Consider the following 17,421-nt stretch of genomic DNA (forward strand, 5'->3'; position numbering starts at 1 on the left):
ATCTTAGCATATTGGGTCATTCTCATTCAAACCACCATACCCTGCAACATTGCTCTTTTTCAGTTATGTCTTGGCTATTCTGAGCCCTTTGCATAATGTATTTTAGGATCAATTTATCCATTTCTTTACAGAGCAAATTGCTGGGTTAAATTAAATGATCATTTGACCACATGTGCCAGTCAGTAGTCCCAGTTTTGTAGGTCTGAGACCAAACAATCTCTCAAAACAGTGAGCAACATAGCAAGTCTCCCACACAGACACACAGATACACACACAGACACACAGACACAAACACACATACCATATGCACAGACACAGACAGACAGATAGACACAGAGGCACCATACATACATATGCATACACACACACACACACACACACACACACACACACAAAGATACACAGACACACACATATACAAACATACACACAAAAATTGGAAAAATGGCATATTGCTATTAATAAATATGATATCTCTATGCATATCAAGACTTCCTTAGTTTCTTTCAACAATATAGTTATCATTGTAAAATATTAAAAAGTATTAAAATTGCTCTCTGGTATTTTTTTATATTGTAAATGATGCTTTTTTCAATCGAATGTATGATTGTGATCATGAGTCCTGAGCTCTTTCTATATTAATCTGCTTTTTCATAGACTCTTCTTCATAGTTAATACAATCTTAAAATAAGGCAGTTTTGTTCATTGTTTTTGAATTAATGTCTTTTATTTTCTTCACATTATAATATGGATTCATACCCTGAATATAGTGTTACATGAATATGATAAGCTTTTTCATTTCCTTGGCACTGGGAAGCATTCAGTCTTTTGCCACTGAGAAGTCAACTGTGTTTAGGTTTTATCGAGTTGGCAGTCTCCTTTAGCCCTTGTTAGAGTTCTCATACATGACTAGCTGTTAAATTTGACCCAGGTTCTTTTCTGACAATTCTGAGGTATTACACAGGCATTCTTTCCTATTAATGTGGTGAGATAGAGTTGATTCTTAAATGCATTTCTGGGTTAATTCCTACTTGGTTGCGAGGCATTATCCCTTCTACTTTTTATTGGATGTGCTGCATACATTAAAATGTAGCAAAGAATTCTGGTGTCAGTCTATATAAGATTTTTATGGTTCTGTTTCTCCGTAACATCTTTGTCTGGTCCTGGAACAATGCTGCAGTCAGGGAATTAACTGAAGACGGTTCCCTCTTCCAGTGAAATACTTGTTTTTGTTGTTGCTGTTGATGACAAACATCTTATAATCTCCTACGTTTATTATTTTGTTTGGTTCCTCTGGAGACAGTGAAAAACTCGCATGTGAAGTCTGATAAAGTGCTATACAACATCCTTTCAGGAAAGGAACTTTTACAATGAGGGCCTGTCACAACAGCATATATGCCACTCTGATGACAAACCATATAAGTTTATAAAATCATCTCAATGCTGCATAATGTAGTTTACATTTTAACATTAAGTAAAACCACTATATAAGACATATTGGTCATTTCCCATAGTAGTTAGATTGCTTCATTAATTTGCTCTATAACGTCATAATAAGACATATCTCAACTTCTTCACATTTTCTGATGAGTTCCTGATTGGGCTCAGTATTTTACCAAAATAACATTATCTACATTTAAAATGACTTCAGAAACCCTGTACTAAGTATATGTATAAATATGTTCAAAGAATCATAAACTTCAACACTTAGATTTTGAAAATAAATTATTTAGCATTTACTAAGATCAAAAATTCTAAATATATTTCTTAATACAAAATATACATTTATGTCCCTCAAAAACATATTGAAAGCAGTGCATATTTTTGCTAACTTTTTCAGAGTTATACATTCTTTCAAATCAATAGTTTATTATTAGTACAATCACATTTTAAGTAAATACTATTTTATTTATTTATTTATCTATTTATTTATTGTTAATTTACATCTATGAGTGTTTTGTCTGTGTGTATGTCTGTGTACCACATCCACGCAGTGTCTTGGAGGCCAGAAGAGGGTGTTAGATCTACTAGGATTGAAGTTACAGGTGGGATGTGAGCAGCCATGTGGGTGCTGGAAATTAAACCTCTGAAAGAGCAGCCAGTGCTCTTTACCACTGAGTTCTCTCTCTAGCACCAATACTGAATATCTAAAATATTTAGTACATTATTCAATGATAATTGTTGTTCAGAAAAATATTTCAACCCAAACAAACATTCTAATAGCAAGATTAGGAATATAGCAAATGTTTTACAGAATTTTGTTCCACTAAAACATTAATTTATAACTTCTCTATCTCAAAAACTGTCTGACTAATTCTAAGTAAAATCCTTTAACCTTTTGTATGAATTAGATTAAGGAAAAACTGAAGAACCCAAAAGTCAAAGATATAATTCCTGACACCAGTGGTTATAATGGTGGGAGGTGATTATTTCAGCATCATCCCCATGAGACAAACCCCTTGTTATTATTGATTGCCACCTGAAGTGCTTCCTTCATCCTTTTCATGGTAGAATATTTAGGCAGGTCTAGAATACTGTGACACGTCAATGATCTTGGGTTATCCTTTTCACTGAGAGTTTGAGGACAACGAAATGTTATTCCGTCACACTGTAGGCCTTTTACATGAAGTCTATCACGTCCTGTAAGAAACACTAGAAAGGAATACAATTTTGTTAAGGTATTTTATCTAAAAAACTCGAGATAAATAATAAGAAATTAATAAATATCGGCAACATATTTTTTTGTTCATAGGAAACTGCACAGGGGCAGGTGAAGCCTAGAAAAGTCATGATATGTGGGTTTTGCTCTCTGTAAATTCATGCGCCTTGCCACTAAGAATGATCAATCACATTAAGAATGACTATCTATTACAGTACTTACCGAGGAATTTTTTCTTTTCATCCAAAGTTAATCCATGGAAAGCTTTCCAAAAGAGTAGAATAGTTGGATGTGATTTGTGATATTCTTTTTCATACTGTGAATTCTTGAGAACAAGAGGAAAAAAAGAGGTAAAGTTTTGGGGGGGGGATATGTATCAGTTATTTGGAAAAGTTAGAGGGTACTCATGTCATCACTTACATTTTCAAATTGTGTCCAGTCATAAGTAGTATTTCCAATTATTGCTGTCATTAGCTCTTCAGGCTGTAACCGTGTAATTATATCCCAATGACACACCTGGTAAAATCCTCTATGAAATTCCTCATAAATCGTCTTTACAGAGGTGTTAAAAATGTAATCGACACACTTAGAAACATAGTCTTTCCTTGAGGGAAGAAAAATAAAAAAAATGACATTCCTTATCAGTGACTACAATGTTATCTATTTTGCTCTTTTTGCTCTATTGAGAAAGAAAAGTATATTTCTTCTGTGTAGCCCACAAGTCTATACAACACAGGGAGATGAAAACCTGGCCAACTAGAAGAAAAGTCCTTAGAGGATAAAAGAGAAGGATTCTGGCTTTAGGGTGTTCCCATTTTCCTTATTGCAAGGAGCAATTGTAACTCCAATCTGAACATAAGCCTTCCTAGACTTTCTATAGGCATATGTCCCAACGAGCTTATTATACATGGAAAATTCATTTAATATCTCTAACCTACTAAACATTATAGCTTAGCCATTTTGCTCACTGGCTGTTCTCCAGCATCATAAGGAAGTATTGCATCTCATGTAACTAGCTTAGAGAATAGTCAAAAATTCAAAATTTTCTAGTATGATGACTCTGGAATGTCATGTGCTTTCCTATCACAGGAGACTAAGGGTGGGCATAAGTCCAACCATTTGACCCTTGCTTCTTTGTCTCTACACATTCCTCTCTGCCACTCTCATCTTGCTGCCTCTTGTTTGTTAGGGAACCATGCAGTGTAAACATTCTCTCTAGCATGGCGTGCTTCTTCTTTACCTGGAAACTTCTATCTAGTCAATAGATTTTCATCCGAAAGTGATGTTCTCAGGGCTGGTGCCTTTTGCTCCTCCCCCCCCCCTTTTCTCTTTTAGCAGAACTAATTTGTGGAAATAAGTTCTGAAAGGTCTGCCTTGCATTATAGAGTACACTTTGCACAGTATCATAGATTTCCTGGTGGCAAGTGACACAGTGTGGATGAGGATTTACGTCTTGACATGTATTTCTCCCATTGTTGGGTATTAAGAAGAGAGAAAGTTGATCTGACTATAGTGTTTATGGTGGGGCCTTTGGAGAGTGATTAGTTACACAAAATCACCACATAGAGCACCATCATTGAACTCTGGTAGCCCAATGGGGTGCAAGAGGAAGTTCAAAAGTGGAGCACACTCATGCTCCTTATGTCTTGTCAGGTACTGCTCTCTCACACTCAAGATACTGCCAGCGAGAAGGCCACGGACAGATGTGGTTCGTGCACTTTCAGAACCGTGAGATAAATAAAACTGCCTTCTTTATAAAGTTACCCAGTGTTTGATATTTCGTTATAGTAATGAAAAGTAGGCTAAGTGGGGTTGCCACTAGAAACATGGTCACACACCCCCAACGCCCCTTTAAACTGCCTTTGTTAACTGACCTGTTTAAACCTCCTTCTGTCCTCCCCATAATCCATCAGATGCTGCTAAACGTTTAACAACCAGTTTTCCAAAAGGAAGGTGGGGGAGAGTGGGATGCAAGGAGACAGAGAGGAAGAGAAAAACAGAGAGAGGGCAGGTGGAAGGAAAACAGAAAAGACAGAAAGGAAAACCTCATTTGTAACATTTGCCAATTTTTAAACTATTCCTGCCTTGGTGGACTTCGAGTTACTAATACTTTAATTGAACATTTATGAACAGTTTGCAGTCAGATCCCTTAAGCAGGCACTAATTGATTTATTTGATACATTACATGATGCTCTATTTGGGTATCAGCTTCCTGCCCACTCTGATATAAGTTACGCATTTTGTCTTTTTTCACAGCTCCATTACCAGTATCTGGAACGGAGTATAGCATAGACTAGGGACTAAAAATCTCTTAGATGACAGAAATATATATTATTGAATCATTTCTTCTCTTCTCCTACCTGTTTAGCATTCTAAAAGATGAGGAACCAAAATGAAGAACTGAGAAGCTCAGATATATTTTAAATTGTTTTGATACAAGCATTTAATGCCTATTCAAAGTAGACATTTTAGGTCTTGAATCTTACTTGTTGGTTTGGTTCACATGTATAGAGATCCCATTTGGAATTAAGTCAACATCTTCTTGATCCCAGTGTATCTGTAACCAAAACACAATCGAGTGATAAACATGAACATAAGTCTGCGATTATTGTCAGTACATATTCTCCATAAAATGTAAAATGACTGGAGACAATCATTTTTCAGTTAAGTCTTTTGTTTGTTGTGACAGAGTCTATTTATGTAGGCCAATCTGGCCTCAGACTTGCCTATACCCCTTCCCAGAATGCACCACCACACTCAACTCCAGACTTTTAAACACACACACACACACACACACACACACACACACACACACACACACCCATATATTTAGATTTTTAAGATTTAGAGACAGGGTATTTCTATGTAATGCTGGCTGACCTGGAGCTTGCTATGTAGACCAGGCATGGATTCAATCTTGAGCAACTCCCCACCAAAAAACCAGATTAAAGCCAACCTAGTTTCCTGTTACTCACAGAAAAATGTATATGAAGTTCTTCAATGTCACCAGCCTCACAATTTAGAACTTCTTGCAAACTCCTATTGAAAAATTTAATTTAAAATTACATATTTGGTATTATTAAATTTCAAAGTAATAATCATTCAATGGGGCAAAATTAAGTAATATAGACATGCACAAAATTCAGTGCAAATTTCTTCTCATACTTTTTCCTACTCCTCTTCTTGGAATTATCTTCATTTAAAATTTGATTTGTTAATCAACTCTACCTTGTTAATACTGCTGCATACTGTGAAAATTATTACACAGAGGAGCCCTTACTTCTAAAGTAGGGAGGATTTGTTTTGCAAAGTTTGGAGATGTCTTTGGCTGTCACAGTTAAGGGTTGTCATCTAGTAAGTAGTGGTCCCAGACACTATTAAACACATCATAATGCCCAGAACAACCTCTCACTAAGAGAATTCAAACAACCAGGTGCCCAAGGTTATAGGTCAGTAGATGCTCTTGTCCAAGAGGGAGGAGGCCCGCGGTTGGATCCCCACCCAACACATTCAAAGCAGAAAAGCTTAAAATGTCAAAATTGCCAATGTTGAGAAATTCTGCTTTAATAAAAATCTTCCACTAATAGTCCATGAAAAAATAATCATTTCCCTCAATTTTTTGTCAATACTTTAAGAAAAACTTGTTGGCAGAAAAAAGGCATTTTATGCATATTCACTCAGTTACTAGTAAACCTGAGCGTGCTTTCATTTTTGCTAAATCATATATATCACATATATATATGATTTATGGCACTGTATCTATTTATAAACATACACATATGCACTTATGGTACTATATCTATTTATAAACCATATATATATATGCACTTATGGTAGTAATCAATTTGTAAACCATATATATATATGCACTTATGGTACTAGATTAATTTATGAACCACATATATACACATAAAGCACTATATTTATAAATCACATCTATCTACATAAACTTATAGCTCTGTATCTATTTATAAATCATATATCTGTATATACATACACTAATAGCCCTGTATTTATTAATAAATCACATCTTTTATATAATACACTTATCACACTACATTTATAAATCACATCTCTCTATTTACACACAATTATAGCACTGAATCTATTTATAAACCACTTCTATTAATATGGACTTATAGCATTGCATCTATTTATAAAACATATCTATCTATACATGTATATACTTAGAGCCCTAAATTTATTTATAAACTATGTATATATATATATATATATATGCACTTATATGGCACTGTGTCTATTTATAAACTATATACATATGCACTTATACATAACATATATTTATGAAGCGTATCGATATATGTATGTGCACTTATAGCACTATGTATATGTATATGTATGTATATATGTATATATATATATATATATATGATAAAAAGAATACCAATGCACATCCTGAGAAGTCACCTAAGTACTTTCCATCTTGATTAAAAAGCCCAGGTCCAATCTTTTTATTGTATTAGTTAGTTAATGATCAAAGGAGCACCTGGCTTTTCATCATTTTTGAAGGCTTATTGCAAGTCATGATAACAGAAGCTCATCTAAAGGGCACTAAGCCTTAATACTGTTCTTGACAAGCAAACGTATGTACTTACTTTCCCAAGGGAAAACTGAGTTCTTTTAAATCTTCCAGTGATGGCTTTTGTTTCAGAAGTTTTTTATATAAAGCCAGTGGGAAAGGAAGGTTGACAGCCTTTAAATTGGATAGGGAGAGTCCACACAAGATCCCAAAAAGGTAATAGTTCTTCTTCTCAATCTTAGGCTGGAAAATAAGATGGAAAAAAACTCCTAAGCTATTATAAATAACCAGTTATACAAAGGCACAATTAGATTAATAAATAACCAATTTTAGCTCCTTTTTCTAATTAACACCCCAAGTTAGACACAAACTGGGTTTCAAAAGACTAAACATTTCAGACTCTGTTCTAAGTTGCAATAAAATTTAAATTTCTTCCATAATGTTCTTTCTGTTGTTTATGTTTGTTTGTTTGAGACTTATAGGATATTCTCAAAACTCACTGTATAGCTGAGGGTGACCTTGAATTCCTCTTGCCTTACCTCCCAAGTGTGGGATTACAGCCATGTACCATCATGCCCAGCTTCTTGCATAATTTTAAATATAAATTAACAATACAGAACATGAAGCAAATGTTTTTTTTTGTTTTGTTTTTTGTTTTTTGTTGTTTTTGTTTTTTTTTTGCTACTGAGAGCATATCTGGAATGTAGAAACAAATGCTCAGGTGCAATTACAAAGTTTTCATTTGGAATTTTAAGGTCCTTCCCTTCCAATTCATGGAGAAAAGCAACCTTGAGGAAGGAAGGTGGCTCTATATTGATGCTTCAATTTGGCAGAACAAATGCCAGGTGAGCATTACATTAATGATGTCTCCATTTAGCAGTGCAGCCCCACATAGATGCTTACCATTGGTAGAGCTCCCATGGGGCCCCTTTCTCACTCTGGCATCCTGTCTTACTATGCCATCTCTTAGCCTGCAGAAAATCCTGTCCTGATGCCTTGTGCCAGGAGTCCTTGTGAGAGCTAATGAATGTCAGCGTCATGGCCCTTAGACTTCTAGAGCTCTGAGCTGAATAGACTTACTCTCCTTAACAAAGTACTCAGGTAGTCCATTAAAGTGACACCACCAAAAACAGACTAATGCGGCTGCCTTTACTTTTCTTCTCTGCATCTTGTAGTCCTGGTTAGAAAAACAAAACAAAACAAAACTTTCCCAGCCCAAACCGCAGCCCAGGAGAGGAAGTGTTGCTAGTGTGAAATTCTAAGATCCCCACTCCAGTGACATTCTTGCTGTAAGCAGGTTCATGAGGGTCAGTAACTCACAGAATGTTCGTTCTCCTCACTCCTTGCCTTATTTTCTCCTCAGATGGAATTTTGAAATGAGTTAAAAGTAGAGAACAAACCATCTGCAAAGGCCTCTCCTAACCTACTCAGTTTTCTATCCCATAATTTGTAACATGTACTCTGGTTCAACTTGATTTTGATATTTTACCAAGCCATATACATTTATTAATTGGGGGTATGTGTATATCTGTTTTCTACTGAGCAGAACTGTATGACTATACTTAAAAGTGAGGGCTTTGCTAAGTGTGGTGCACTCCTATAATCCAAGCACTTGGAAGATGGAGGCAGGAGGATCGTGAGTTCAAGGGTAGCTTGGCATTCATAGTAAGACACTGTATAATACAATGTATAAAAAAGATAAAAATGAAAAACATTATAGACAAATCAACCAACTTTTCAGAATTCAGTTACCTATAGTATTCTATCAACAGTTTCTACTAATTTGAAACACTCCATATTATAATTCTCAAAATTAAGGACACATACCAAATAACTATTCCTCAGAGTTATGTAAACAATTTTAAGATATCCATGCAATAGAATATCACTCCACAGTTAAAAAAAATGGAGTGAACTATGGACACATGCCATGACATGGATGCATCTCAGAGTAATTATATTCAATGAAAAAAATGACAGATATTAAATTTGACCATACTTAACTTTATTTATATAAATTTATAGAACCAGACTATGGTTCACTCTCTAGTGACAAGAAGCAGACCAGTAGTTGCTTAGGAAGGATGGACATGAAAGGAGTGTGTGAGAGCCTTCGGTAATGATGTACATGTTTATTATTTTAACTGAGGTGATCATTTCCCTGGTGTATAGGTTTATCATCAAATTGGGTATTTTCTGTGTTGTCTATTGTATTTCAATTACACTTCATTAATGCTAAAGTTTCACGTGTACAGGAATCACTGAGGGAATTTTATATGTGTTATGAGTTCTGATTCTGTAGATCTTGAGTAGGGCCAGAGTGCTGTTTTTTGGTTTTTCCTGAGCTTACCAGTAACAGCTCAAGCTGTCCTCCAGCTTTGTCCCCTCCATATGTGCCTTGAACACTGAGGTTTGGTATGCAATAGCACACCTAGATAAGTCTGGTTCTCTATATGCTGCCGGATCATGCCAAGGCACAGCTCCTGTGCCTTGTGTGATGTGGCACTACTCAAAAGAGATTGTACAGTCCTAATTTTACACTGTCGTCTATGGTTTTCATATTGCAGCATTTAATATGTTCTATGAGAAAGACATAACTTACACTGACTGGAAACCACATGTTGGAACTCTTTTCAGGATACATGAACATTCCATACTTGGGGTCTGTCATCTCTTCAAATATGCAGTGGAAGAACTCTGAACTCACCCCTCCACTCTCAGCACGGATTTCTTGAATAAATTCGACCTACAGAAAGAACATTTCTTTCAAGACTCTTATTTAAAATGCAGCTCTTTGCCCTTTGTGGAAAAGTCCTGGGCCTGTCCTGACCATTCTCGAATTCTCTAGAACTGCCAGACACACACACTGCTTTACCTCCTCACACCTTGTCTTCTCTCAGTTTGCTGCCAAGCAGTGTAGGCCAGGAGCCCGCTGATTCATATTCTCTTTCAGACTGTGCAACCTTGTCTCTGAAGAACTGCTTTTTGGGCTCTCCAGCCTCTACTTCCTGTAAGCAGCCCTTCTGGTGAGTGTGGGCTGAGTACTTTTGCCTAAGCTAGCTGCCATCGCACTCAGGGGAAACAGATGAACCAGCTCCTCTTGTTAACAGTTCTCCCTGCCTCTGGATTTCATGGCGCAGTACTGACTTCATTTTACCCTGCCTGCTCTGACAATTCCTTTTCTACTTCCTTTTCTGGCTAATTTCATTTCTTTCATTTATTTGTATATCTAATTTCTGATGCTGGGGATTGAATTGGGACCCCCGGAATGCTAGGCAAGCACTCTACGATTCCCAGGCCTTGTATTTTGAATATGAGCAACCTTAAGCTTCATTCCTTCCATTTTTGCTTACTCTGTCTTAGAGAGCTTTCCTGCTGATCTTTGACCAAACTCTTTGGCCTGGTTAGGACTTACAGTGAGGGCAAGGATTAGGAAGGACAGTCTTGTCATGCTTGGTTTATTTTATATCTGTCTTGAAGTTAACATCTTTTTAAGGACAGTCATTTCCTATACAGAAAAGAATGTTCTATCGATATCCTCACAAAGTATAAGAAAACTAGATACAAAGGGAGTCTGGTTTCTAAAATAAAATTCTTTGTTTTTGATTTGAATCACATGCTGAGAAGTCACCCTGTCTGGTCTGAGTGTTATCCTCCAGGATCTGTTTTCTGTGGGAGCTCACTACTTACCCTCTCAGCTGGTATCAAGTCCCCCTGGGACTCCAGGCTGCCCTCTTACCCACAGCATTAGTCAATGTTCTGTTAAGTATGCAATATGGTAAATGTCCTGAAGTGCCACACAGTAAATACTCTACAGGCATCCACACAGGATTAAATAGAGAGTAAACAAAGAGTGGCTGGAATTGAAACCTACATTGTAGAAAGTCGAGACCAGCAACGTGGGAGAAATTGCCTATTACACTTGCTACCTATTGAGTGCGCGAACAGTCCTAGTTCCTCACTATTTCTTGATTGAATTGTTTTGCATGGGATTTTGCAATTTTCCCAGCCTTCGGCTTGGGTTCATTCATGAGTCTTCTTTGGCTCAAACAATATTTAATGATTGCTAGCTTTCATCTCCAGCACTGCTATGAGAAGAACACATTTGCTGGTCCCAAGAGGAGGAAGGACATACAAAGTATAACTCAATGTCCTCAGCTAGTATTAGCACAGTGCAGCCAATCCCTATTTAACTTTCAGATACGTAAATGAACTCCAACAAAAATCCATATGACTGGGGATATAGCTCAGTGGTAAAGCACTTACTTAGCGTGTGTGGAAATGGTGGTTTTATTCCTAGCATCATACATAAAAATGCACATTCATAAAATACCCAGAAGTTCAGCTGGACTAGAAGATTTATAAAATAAATAGTTATTTTTATTTCATTAAGTACTGGGATGACTCATTATAACCATCAATAATGAGTTAACCTGCAACTTATCATGTAATTAAATGTTCTATTCCCTTAAGAGAAAGGGAGAACTTCTGGAAAACTTAATACCTTAATCACCATGGTTGTTAATGTAGCTTCTTATGTCCCCTCCCACAATAAAAAAAAGACATTTTTCTTTACCATTAGTGGTTTCCTAAGGTCAAGGGATTCAGCTTGTCCTAATTGACGCATGGTGTCTTCAACCAGGTGACTTCGTTTGACTCTCAGTATTAGGAATGGTGGTCTCATGCTTTCAGATTCCCTGGCTTCACACTTTTAGAAAAAGACAGTTTTCAGTTGGTTCTCCTTTGGACCTTTAAGACTTTCAGGGATAAAAGTGTAAATGCTGGAACAATCCCCCAGTTCCTGCTGGGGGAAGCTGGAGGATCAAAAAATATTCAAGATATGGGGCTGGCGAGATAGCTTAGAAGGCAAAGGAGCTTGCTGCCAAACCTCCTAACCACAATCCCCTCTCTGGAACCTACACGCTGGAAGGAGAGAACTGACTCAAGCAAGCTGTCCTCTGAACTCCGTTTGTAGATGGCAGCACACACACAAACAAATGGCACATAAATGTAAACATGTTTTAGTAAGAAATTAAAGATCATCTTGGTTACTATTTACCAGGTTCAAACTCAAGGCCAGCCCAGGCTACCCAATTCCCCACCATTTTATAAAAACTAATCCTAGGGTTTTTTAAGTACTTCTTTTGTGTTTGCTCCTTTGGTTTTGCTCTTGCAAAAGGTCTCACCAGGCAACCAAACTTCTTGAACTCATAATACCCCTCTGTTAATCTCCTGAGTGCTGGAATTATAGGCACAAAGCACCAGGCTTGATTTATATTTAGTATTTCCAATAAAATACCTTTTGTCTCTTGCTACCAATGCTCTATATAGTTGTAATTTAACAAAGGTATTATTGAATCTTTAAAATGTAAGATAATGCAATTACAGGATCAATCAAACAAACTGTGACATCTAGTGTTCATGGGCAAAAATTAGTGACTGGGTATGAACAATTAAGTTATTAAAACTGTCAAAAATCCCTTACTGCAGTAAGCATGATCAATGCTGGTATCAAACATACTAAGTGAACAATCTACCACCAGCCTCCAGAAGTCCAGTGGTAGCACCCAAACCTCAGAAATGACTCTAAGGGCTGTGGAGGAGACAAGGAAGAAGACAAAGAGAAGACATTCTCTGAGAGGGTGCTCTCTGCAAATAATAACCGTCCACTTTGGAAGTCTCTAAAACTGTGCTTCAGGGAGTCACTGTTACTAAGCACTGTCCTGGCTATTCTAAATGGGATTATCTTGAGCTCCCCTAAATTGTCAACACTCCTTCACGACTGTAGGCCTTGCTCTTGCTTCTGTTAAACTCCTTTGGATTGGAAATTTAACAATGGACTTGGGTACCCTTGATTTAACCTTCAACATACCTCTGAGCCTTCAGGTCTATCACCTGGATGATAAAGCAATATTTAGGAATCATGAGGTGACAGTTTGATTGGTGGATAACAAGTTTCTAGGCCGGGTGTGTTTGCCCATATAAGCTTTCTGCCATCTTAGGTAAGGTTATATGTGACTCTGGGCTGGGGAACCCCTACTCCAGATCTCTGACCACCACATACTGAGACATTTATACGATTCTACTAGATTGTTCTGCTATTCCTTGAGCTTCCCCCGACCCAGAGTTCTTAATTGACTTCTGTGTTCGGGAGTCTGTAGTTCTGGGATGCTTCAGCAACATTGACTTGACTTCTGGAAAATATTGTCCATGGCTCTGAGTGACACACAGTGGCTACTGACTGTAGCAGGCAGAAATACCTGTAATTTCCCTTGCCTCGTGAAGACCTAGATTGAGAATTGTAGTGGGTAGCCATTCCAGCTTTGATTTGGAAGTTCCAACCCCCATTGAGGCTGAGAATTGTAGTGGGTAGCCATTCCAGCTTTGATCTGGAAGTTCCAACCCCCGTTGAGGCTTCGGCAACTGTCACGCCTACAAGGCAGGGCCAAGGGAGGCGCCTGGAGACCCAAGATCTGGATGAGCCAGCTCTCTCTCTGTTCCTGGACCCCGGACGGTAGAGGTTGACCGAGCAGAGCTCCAGAGAACACCGCTGGACTGCGATCGATACACCTTCCCCAGACTCTGTGACCTACCTATCCCTTCATTTGTAAGTTGCCCACTAAATAAATCTTCCTTTTAACTACGTGGAGTGGCCTTAATAATTTCGACAATATCTGGAATGGCTACCCACTACAGAGAATCTCCATCTTAGCCTGTTGTCCACATTATCTCCACCTGTTCTCCATACTGGAGTCCCCCCTTTCTACATTACTGCATTTGAATTGGTTAGTTAGTTTGAAGTAATTAGATTAGTTTGAAGTTTACCATTTTGACTTTGTTCATCATATCCTTTGGAGACTAGAACTGTGAAGTCTGCTTCCCAAGTATGCCCATAAGACTTGCTACTAGAAATGCTCTCCCCTAGCCTTTCATGATGTGTAACATGTACATTTATTTACTCATTAACATGATAGACTAGACATTCTGTAGAAGAAAATACTACATATGGAAGGAATTGTTTGAAGGGATTTTAAGGGGAGGTTATGTTTGGGAAGAAGGCTTCACTTTTTCCCTTTACCAGACTGTTAGGGAGAAGAATGTAGAAAAGACTTGGTTAGACTGATGATACAGTGATTACCAGGAGCTAGTAACAGCAGAGGGAGAGTCTTTACTTTTGGAATGACATTACTAGGATGTTCTTTGTGTCTTGATTGCTTATTGTAAAAACCTGGAATTTATGGCATAGTACATTGGCAAAAGTCATATGTAATTAATAGAATATAAAAAAGAAATATTTTGTTGTTGAAATGGCTTATTTTGTGGACACTGTGTCCTAGACTTATTTGTTTTATAGAGATGGCCAATGATATTTAAATTAATAATAAAGACAATAATGTTTGTGATGTTGGATTCCAATGAATCATTAAAATCTACATATCGTAAATCAATATGAACCTTTCCTGAGAAATGACCTAGAAAACAAGCCTTAGCAATTAAAAATGTTTGAAAAACTCTTAATACACTGTCTAGGGAAAGAACATTATATATCTAACAAGAAACTTAGGCTGATGGTGAGCAAGAAAATATGTAAATGCTGTGTGGTAATAATATAACTGTGAGAAAGGAACAAAATGGTCAGAGTGGAAAGTAAGTTCAGCGAGCAAACCAGCCATCATCTCAAAATCAGAAAAATATATGTTGGGTATAGGATATAGATGTCCTGTTTAGGGCTGAGCACTCTGCAAGCTCTTATTCTTTGCATGTTGAGCAGTTATGGATGGGCCTCTGTGTTAATTGCTGTGCATCTAAGAAGCAGTTTCTTTGATGAAGTTTGAGAAATTCACTAACAATCTATGGGTACAGCAATAAGTCATTACTAGTTGTTTTAATACCATATCCAGTTAGCAGAATAATATTAGTAGGTTCTCCCCTAGGGCCTCTAACTTATCTGGACACAGGTTCCTTGGCCCCAATAATGGCGCCAGGTATTGGTTTAATCTCATAGAGTGGACTTTAAATTGAACCAGAAAATGGTTGGTTATTTCCATAGCACTCATGCTCCTAATGCACCAGTGGGCATACCTCGCCAGGACAGTCAGGACTCACAGGTAAGTGAGACTGATGATTATTTTTCTCCTGTGGCAGTGTGCATAGCACCTCCCAGCACCATGAAAGCTACCCAGTAGGAGTGAAGCTTCCAAACCAGTACCTGCTGGATCTCTCCATATTCTATGAGTCAAGGATGCAGCATCTTGTCTTCAGGGATAGGGTCTCTATCATACTCCTTCCCTACAGTTTCAGGGATTTTCACAGAAGAGAGGGTGGAAAGATTGTAAAAAGCCAGGGGAGGTAGAACACAGTAGGGCAGTTAGTTGCACATATGAACTCACAGTGATTGTGACAGCATGCACACGAATTGTGTCAGTTCAACCCAGTCAAAATCCCAGCATAGAGTCATGGGAGGGGGTGAGTATAAACCCCCACCCCTAACTGAAGAGATACTGGTCTGTGATAACAGCGGGAGAGGTATGACTGCTGGTAGGCTCGACACCCAAGAGTATTGGGGTAACACAAATTGGCTAGGGTTAAAAAAGAGGGTGGTGGAGAGAAAGAGCATGAAGTTGGGTGGAAAGAGAGGTGAGAATGGATCTGGGAGGAGTTTGATGAGAAGTTACTATGATCAAAATACATTATACAAAATTATCAAAGCATTAATAAAATAGTATTAAATGTGTTGATGCTTATAAGCCAAGCTCCAAAGAACTAAAGAATCTGAAGCCTGGCACTAAGATCACAGCCATAGTTAAAATCAGATAAAGTGAGGAGAGGAAAAGAATGGCTTACTAGGAATGTTCATGTAGGGAAATGATGTCACCTACAGAGAGTAAGGACTGGAATGTAAAACGAGAAATACAAATTAAACTGAATCATGATTAACTGGTCAAAGGTCACAAAGGTCACTAGCATTCTGCTCTGGTGAACGATTGAAAGAGGGTTTTATACATTGCTGGTAGGAACATACACTGGTAAAATAAATACAAAGTTTATACTGGCAACATTTAATAATTAAAAAGAAAAGGTTAAACATTACACTACTTTGTTCTGTGAGTAATCAAGCAATAGCTCGGATTAACAGCATTACTTTCAGAATTCTAGATAATGACTTAGAAGTGGTAAGATCAGAAATATTGCTGTGTTGAAACCTTAACAAAAATAAGAGATGAAATTTCAATAATTTTTCTATCTGTGCAAAAGTAAAAGTTGGTAAGAAACCTAAAATGAAAGAAGCATGAGGTGACCCCTTAAGTGATAAAGTTAGCGCACACAAAAAACGAGGCAAGCAGAATTAAAAAATTAGAAGATCAAATGTGCAATGAATTTTGAGCAGGCATTTTTCTCAAAATACTTCAGAAGAGAAACTAGTAACAACTGCAAAATTAATAAAAGTGGTAGACCAACATGTGGTAAAATGTCTGTACCTGATAATATTGGTGATGGGTATCATTATTTTTATTTTATATATGTTTGAAATTTTCATGACAAAAATGTTAACCCATATTGACTTGAATATCATTTGACTGTGTCTCCAAAGAATCATGTGAAACTTTGACTCCAGTGTGGTGATAATTAAATTCTAAATTGGACTTCTGGAAAATTATTAGGTTATGGGATACTACCCTTGAAAGGGATTACTATTAGCCTCACAGAGTAGGTGATTCCTTGTGAGAATAGGTTTTATAAAGTGAGGCCATCCAATACAATGGGCCCCTTCAGCACATGGCAAAGTCCTTTTATGCTTCTCCTCGTATTTTAATGCTGGTGGGGAGAGAGAGGGTAGCGAAGAAGTGAGGGCAGGCACATCTGGATTCCTGCAACATGTTGTTGAACTTCCAAAACTCCAAGTTACATATATCTGTTTATAAAGTATATTTTGTCATGGCAACAAAAACATACATACCATCAGCTTTACAGAGGACTCATAATTCATTAACTTAATTTTGGATGGCAAATCAAAGCTGAATAGAAAATCACTGAAAACAGTAGGATCGGGGCATTCTAAAAATAGCTAAGAAAAAAAAAGAAAGAAAAGTAAGCAAACAACAATTTTGACAATGAAAAGAAAAACAACATTAATTCCTTTCCTTAAGTTCATCACTTTACTTACCATTAGGATCTTTTGAATCTATTTTTAAGAATGCCATTACCAAGAAGCACCCCCCCC

The 17,421-nt window shown here is 37.3% G+C and overlaps 1 protein-coding gene across 1 annotated transcript in view; it reads right to left on the reverse strand.

Moving 5' to 3' along the window:
* Positions 1-2,386: 2,386 nt before the first annotated feature.
* Positions 2,387-17,421, reverse strand: part of LOC131906999 (E3 ISG15--protein ligase Herc6-like) — a 56,797-nt gene continuing 41,762 nt past the window's right edge. The window contains exons 15-23 of the mRNA XM_059257893.1: positions 17,158-17,265; positions 11,776-11,907; positions 9,802-9,945; positions 7,276-7,442; positions 5,635-5,698; positions 5,146-5,216; positions 3,080-3,263; positions 2,882-2,984; positions 2,387-2,652 (exon numbers count right to left, since the gene is read on the reverse strand). Of these exons, the coding sequence (XP_059113876.1) occupies positions 2,438-2,652; positions 2,882-2,984; positions 3,080-3,263; positions 5,146-5,216; positions 5,635-5,698; positions 7,276-7,442; positions 9,802-9,945; positions 11,776-11,907; positions 17,158-17,265 (1,188 nt within the window). The 3' untranslated portion in view covers positions 2,387-2,437. The remainder of the gene's footprint in view (positions 2,653-2,881; positions 2,985-3,079; positions 3,264-5,145; positions 5,217-5,634; positions 5,699-7,275; positions 7,443-9,801; positions 9,946-11,775; positions 11,908-17,157; positions 17,266-17,421) is intronic.

This window comes from Peromyscus eremicus, chromosome 3 (assembly GCF_949786415.1).
Source record: "Peromyscus eremicus chromosome 3, PerEre_H2_v1, whole genome shotgun sequence".
Classification (NCBI taxonomy): domain Eukaryota; kingdom Metazoa; phylum Chordata; class Mammalia; order Rodentia; family Cricetidae; genus Peromyscus; species Peromyscus eremicus.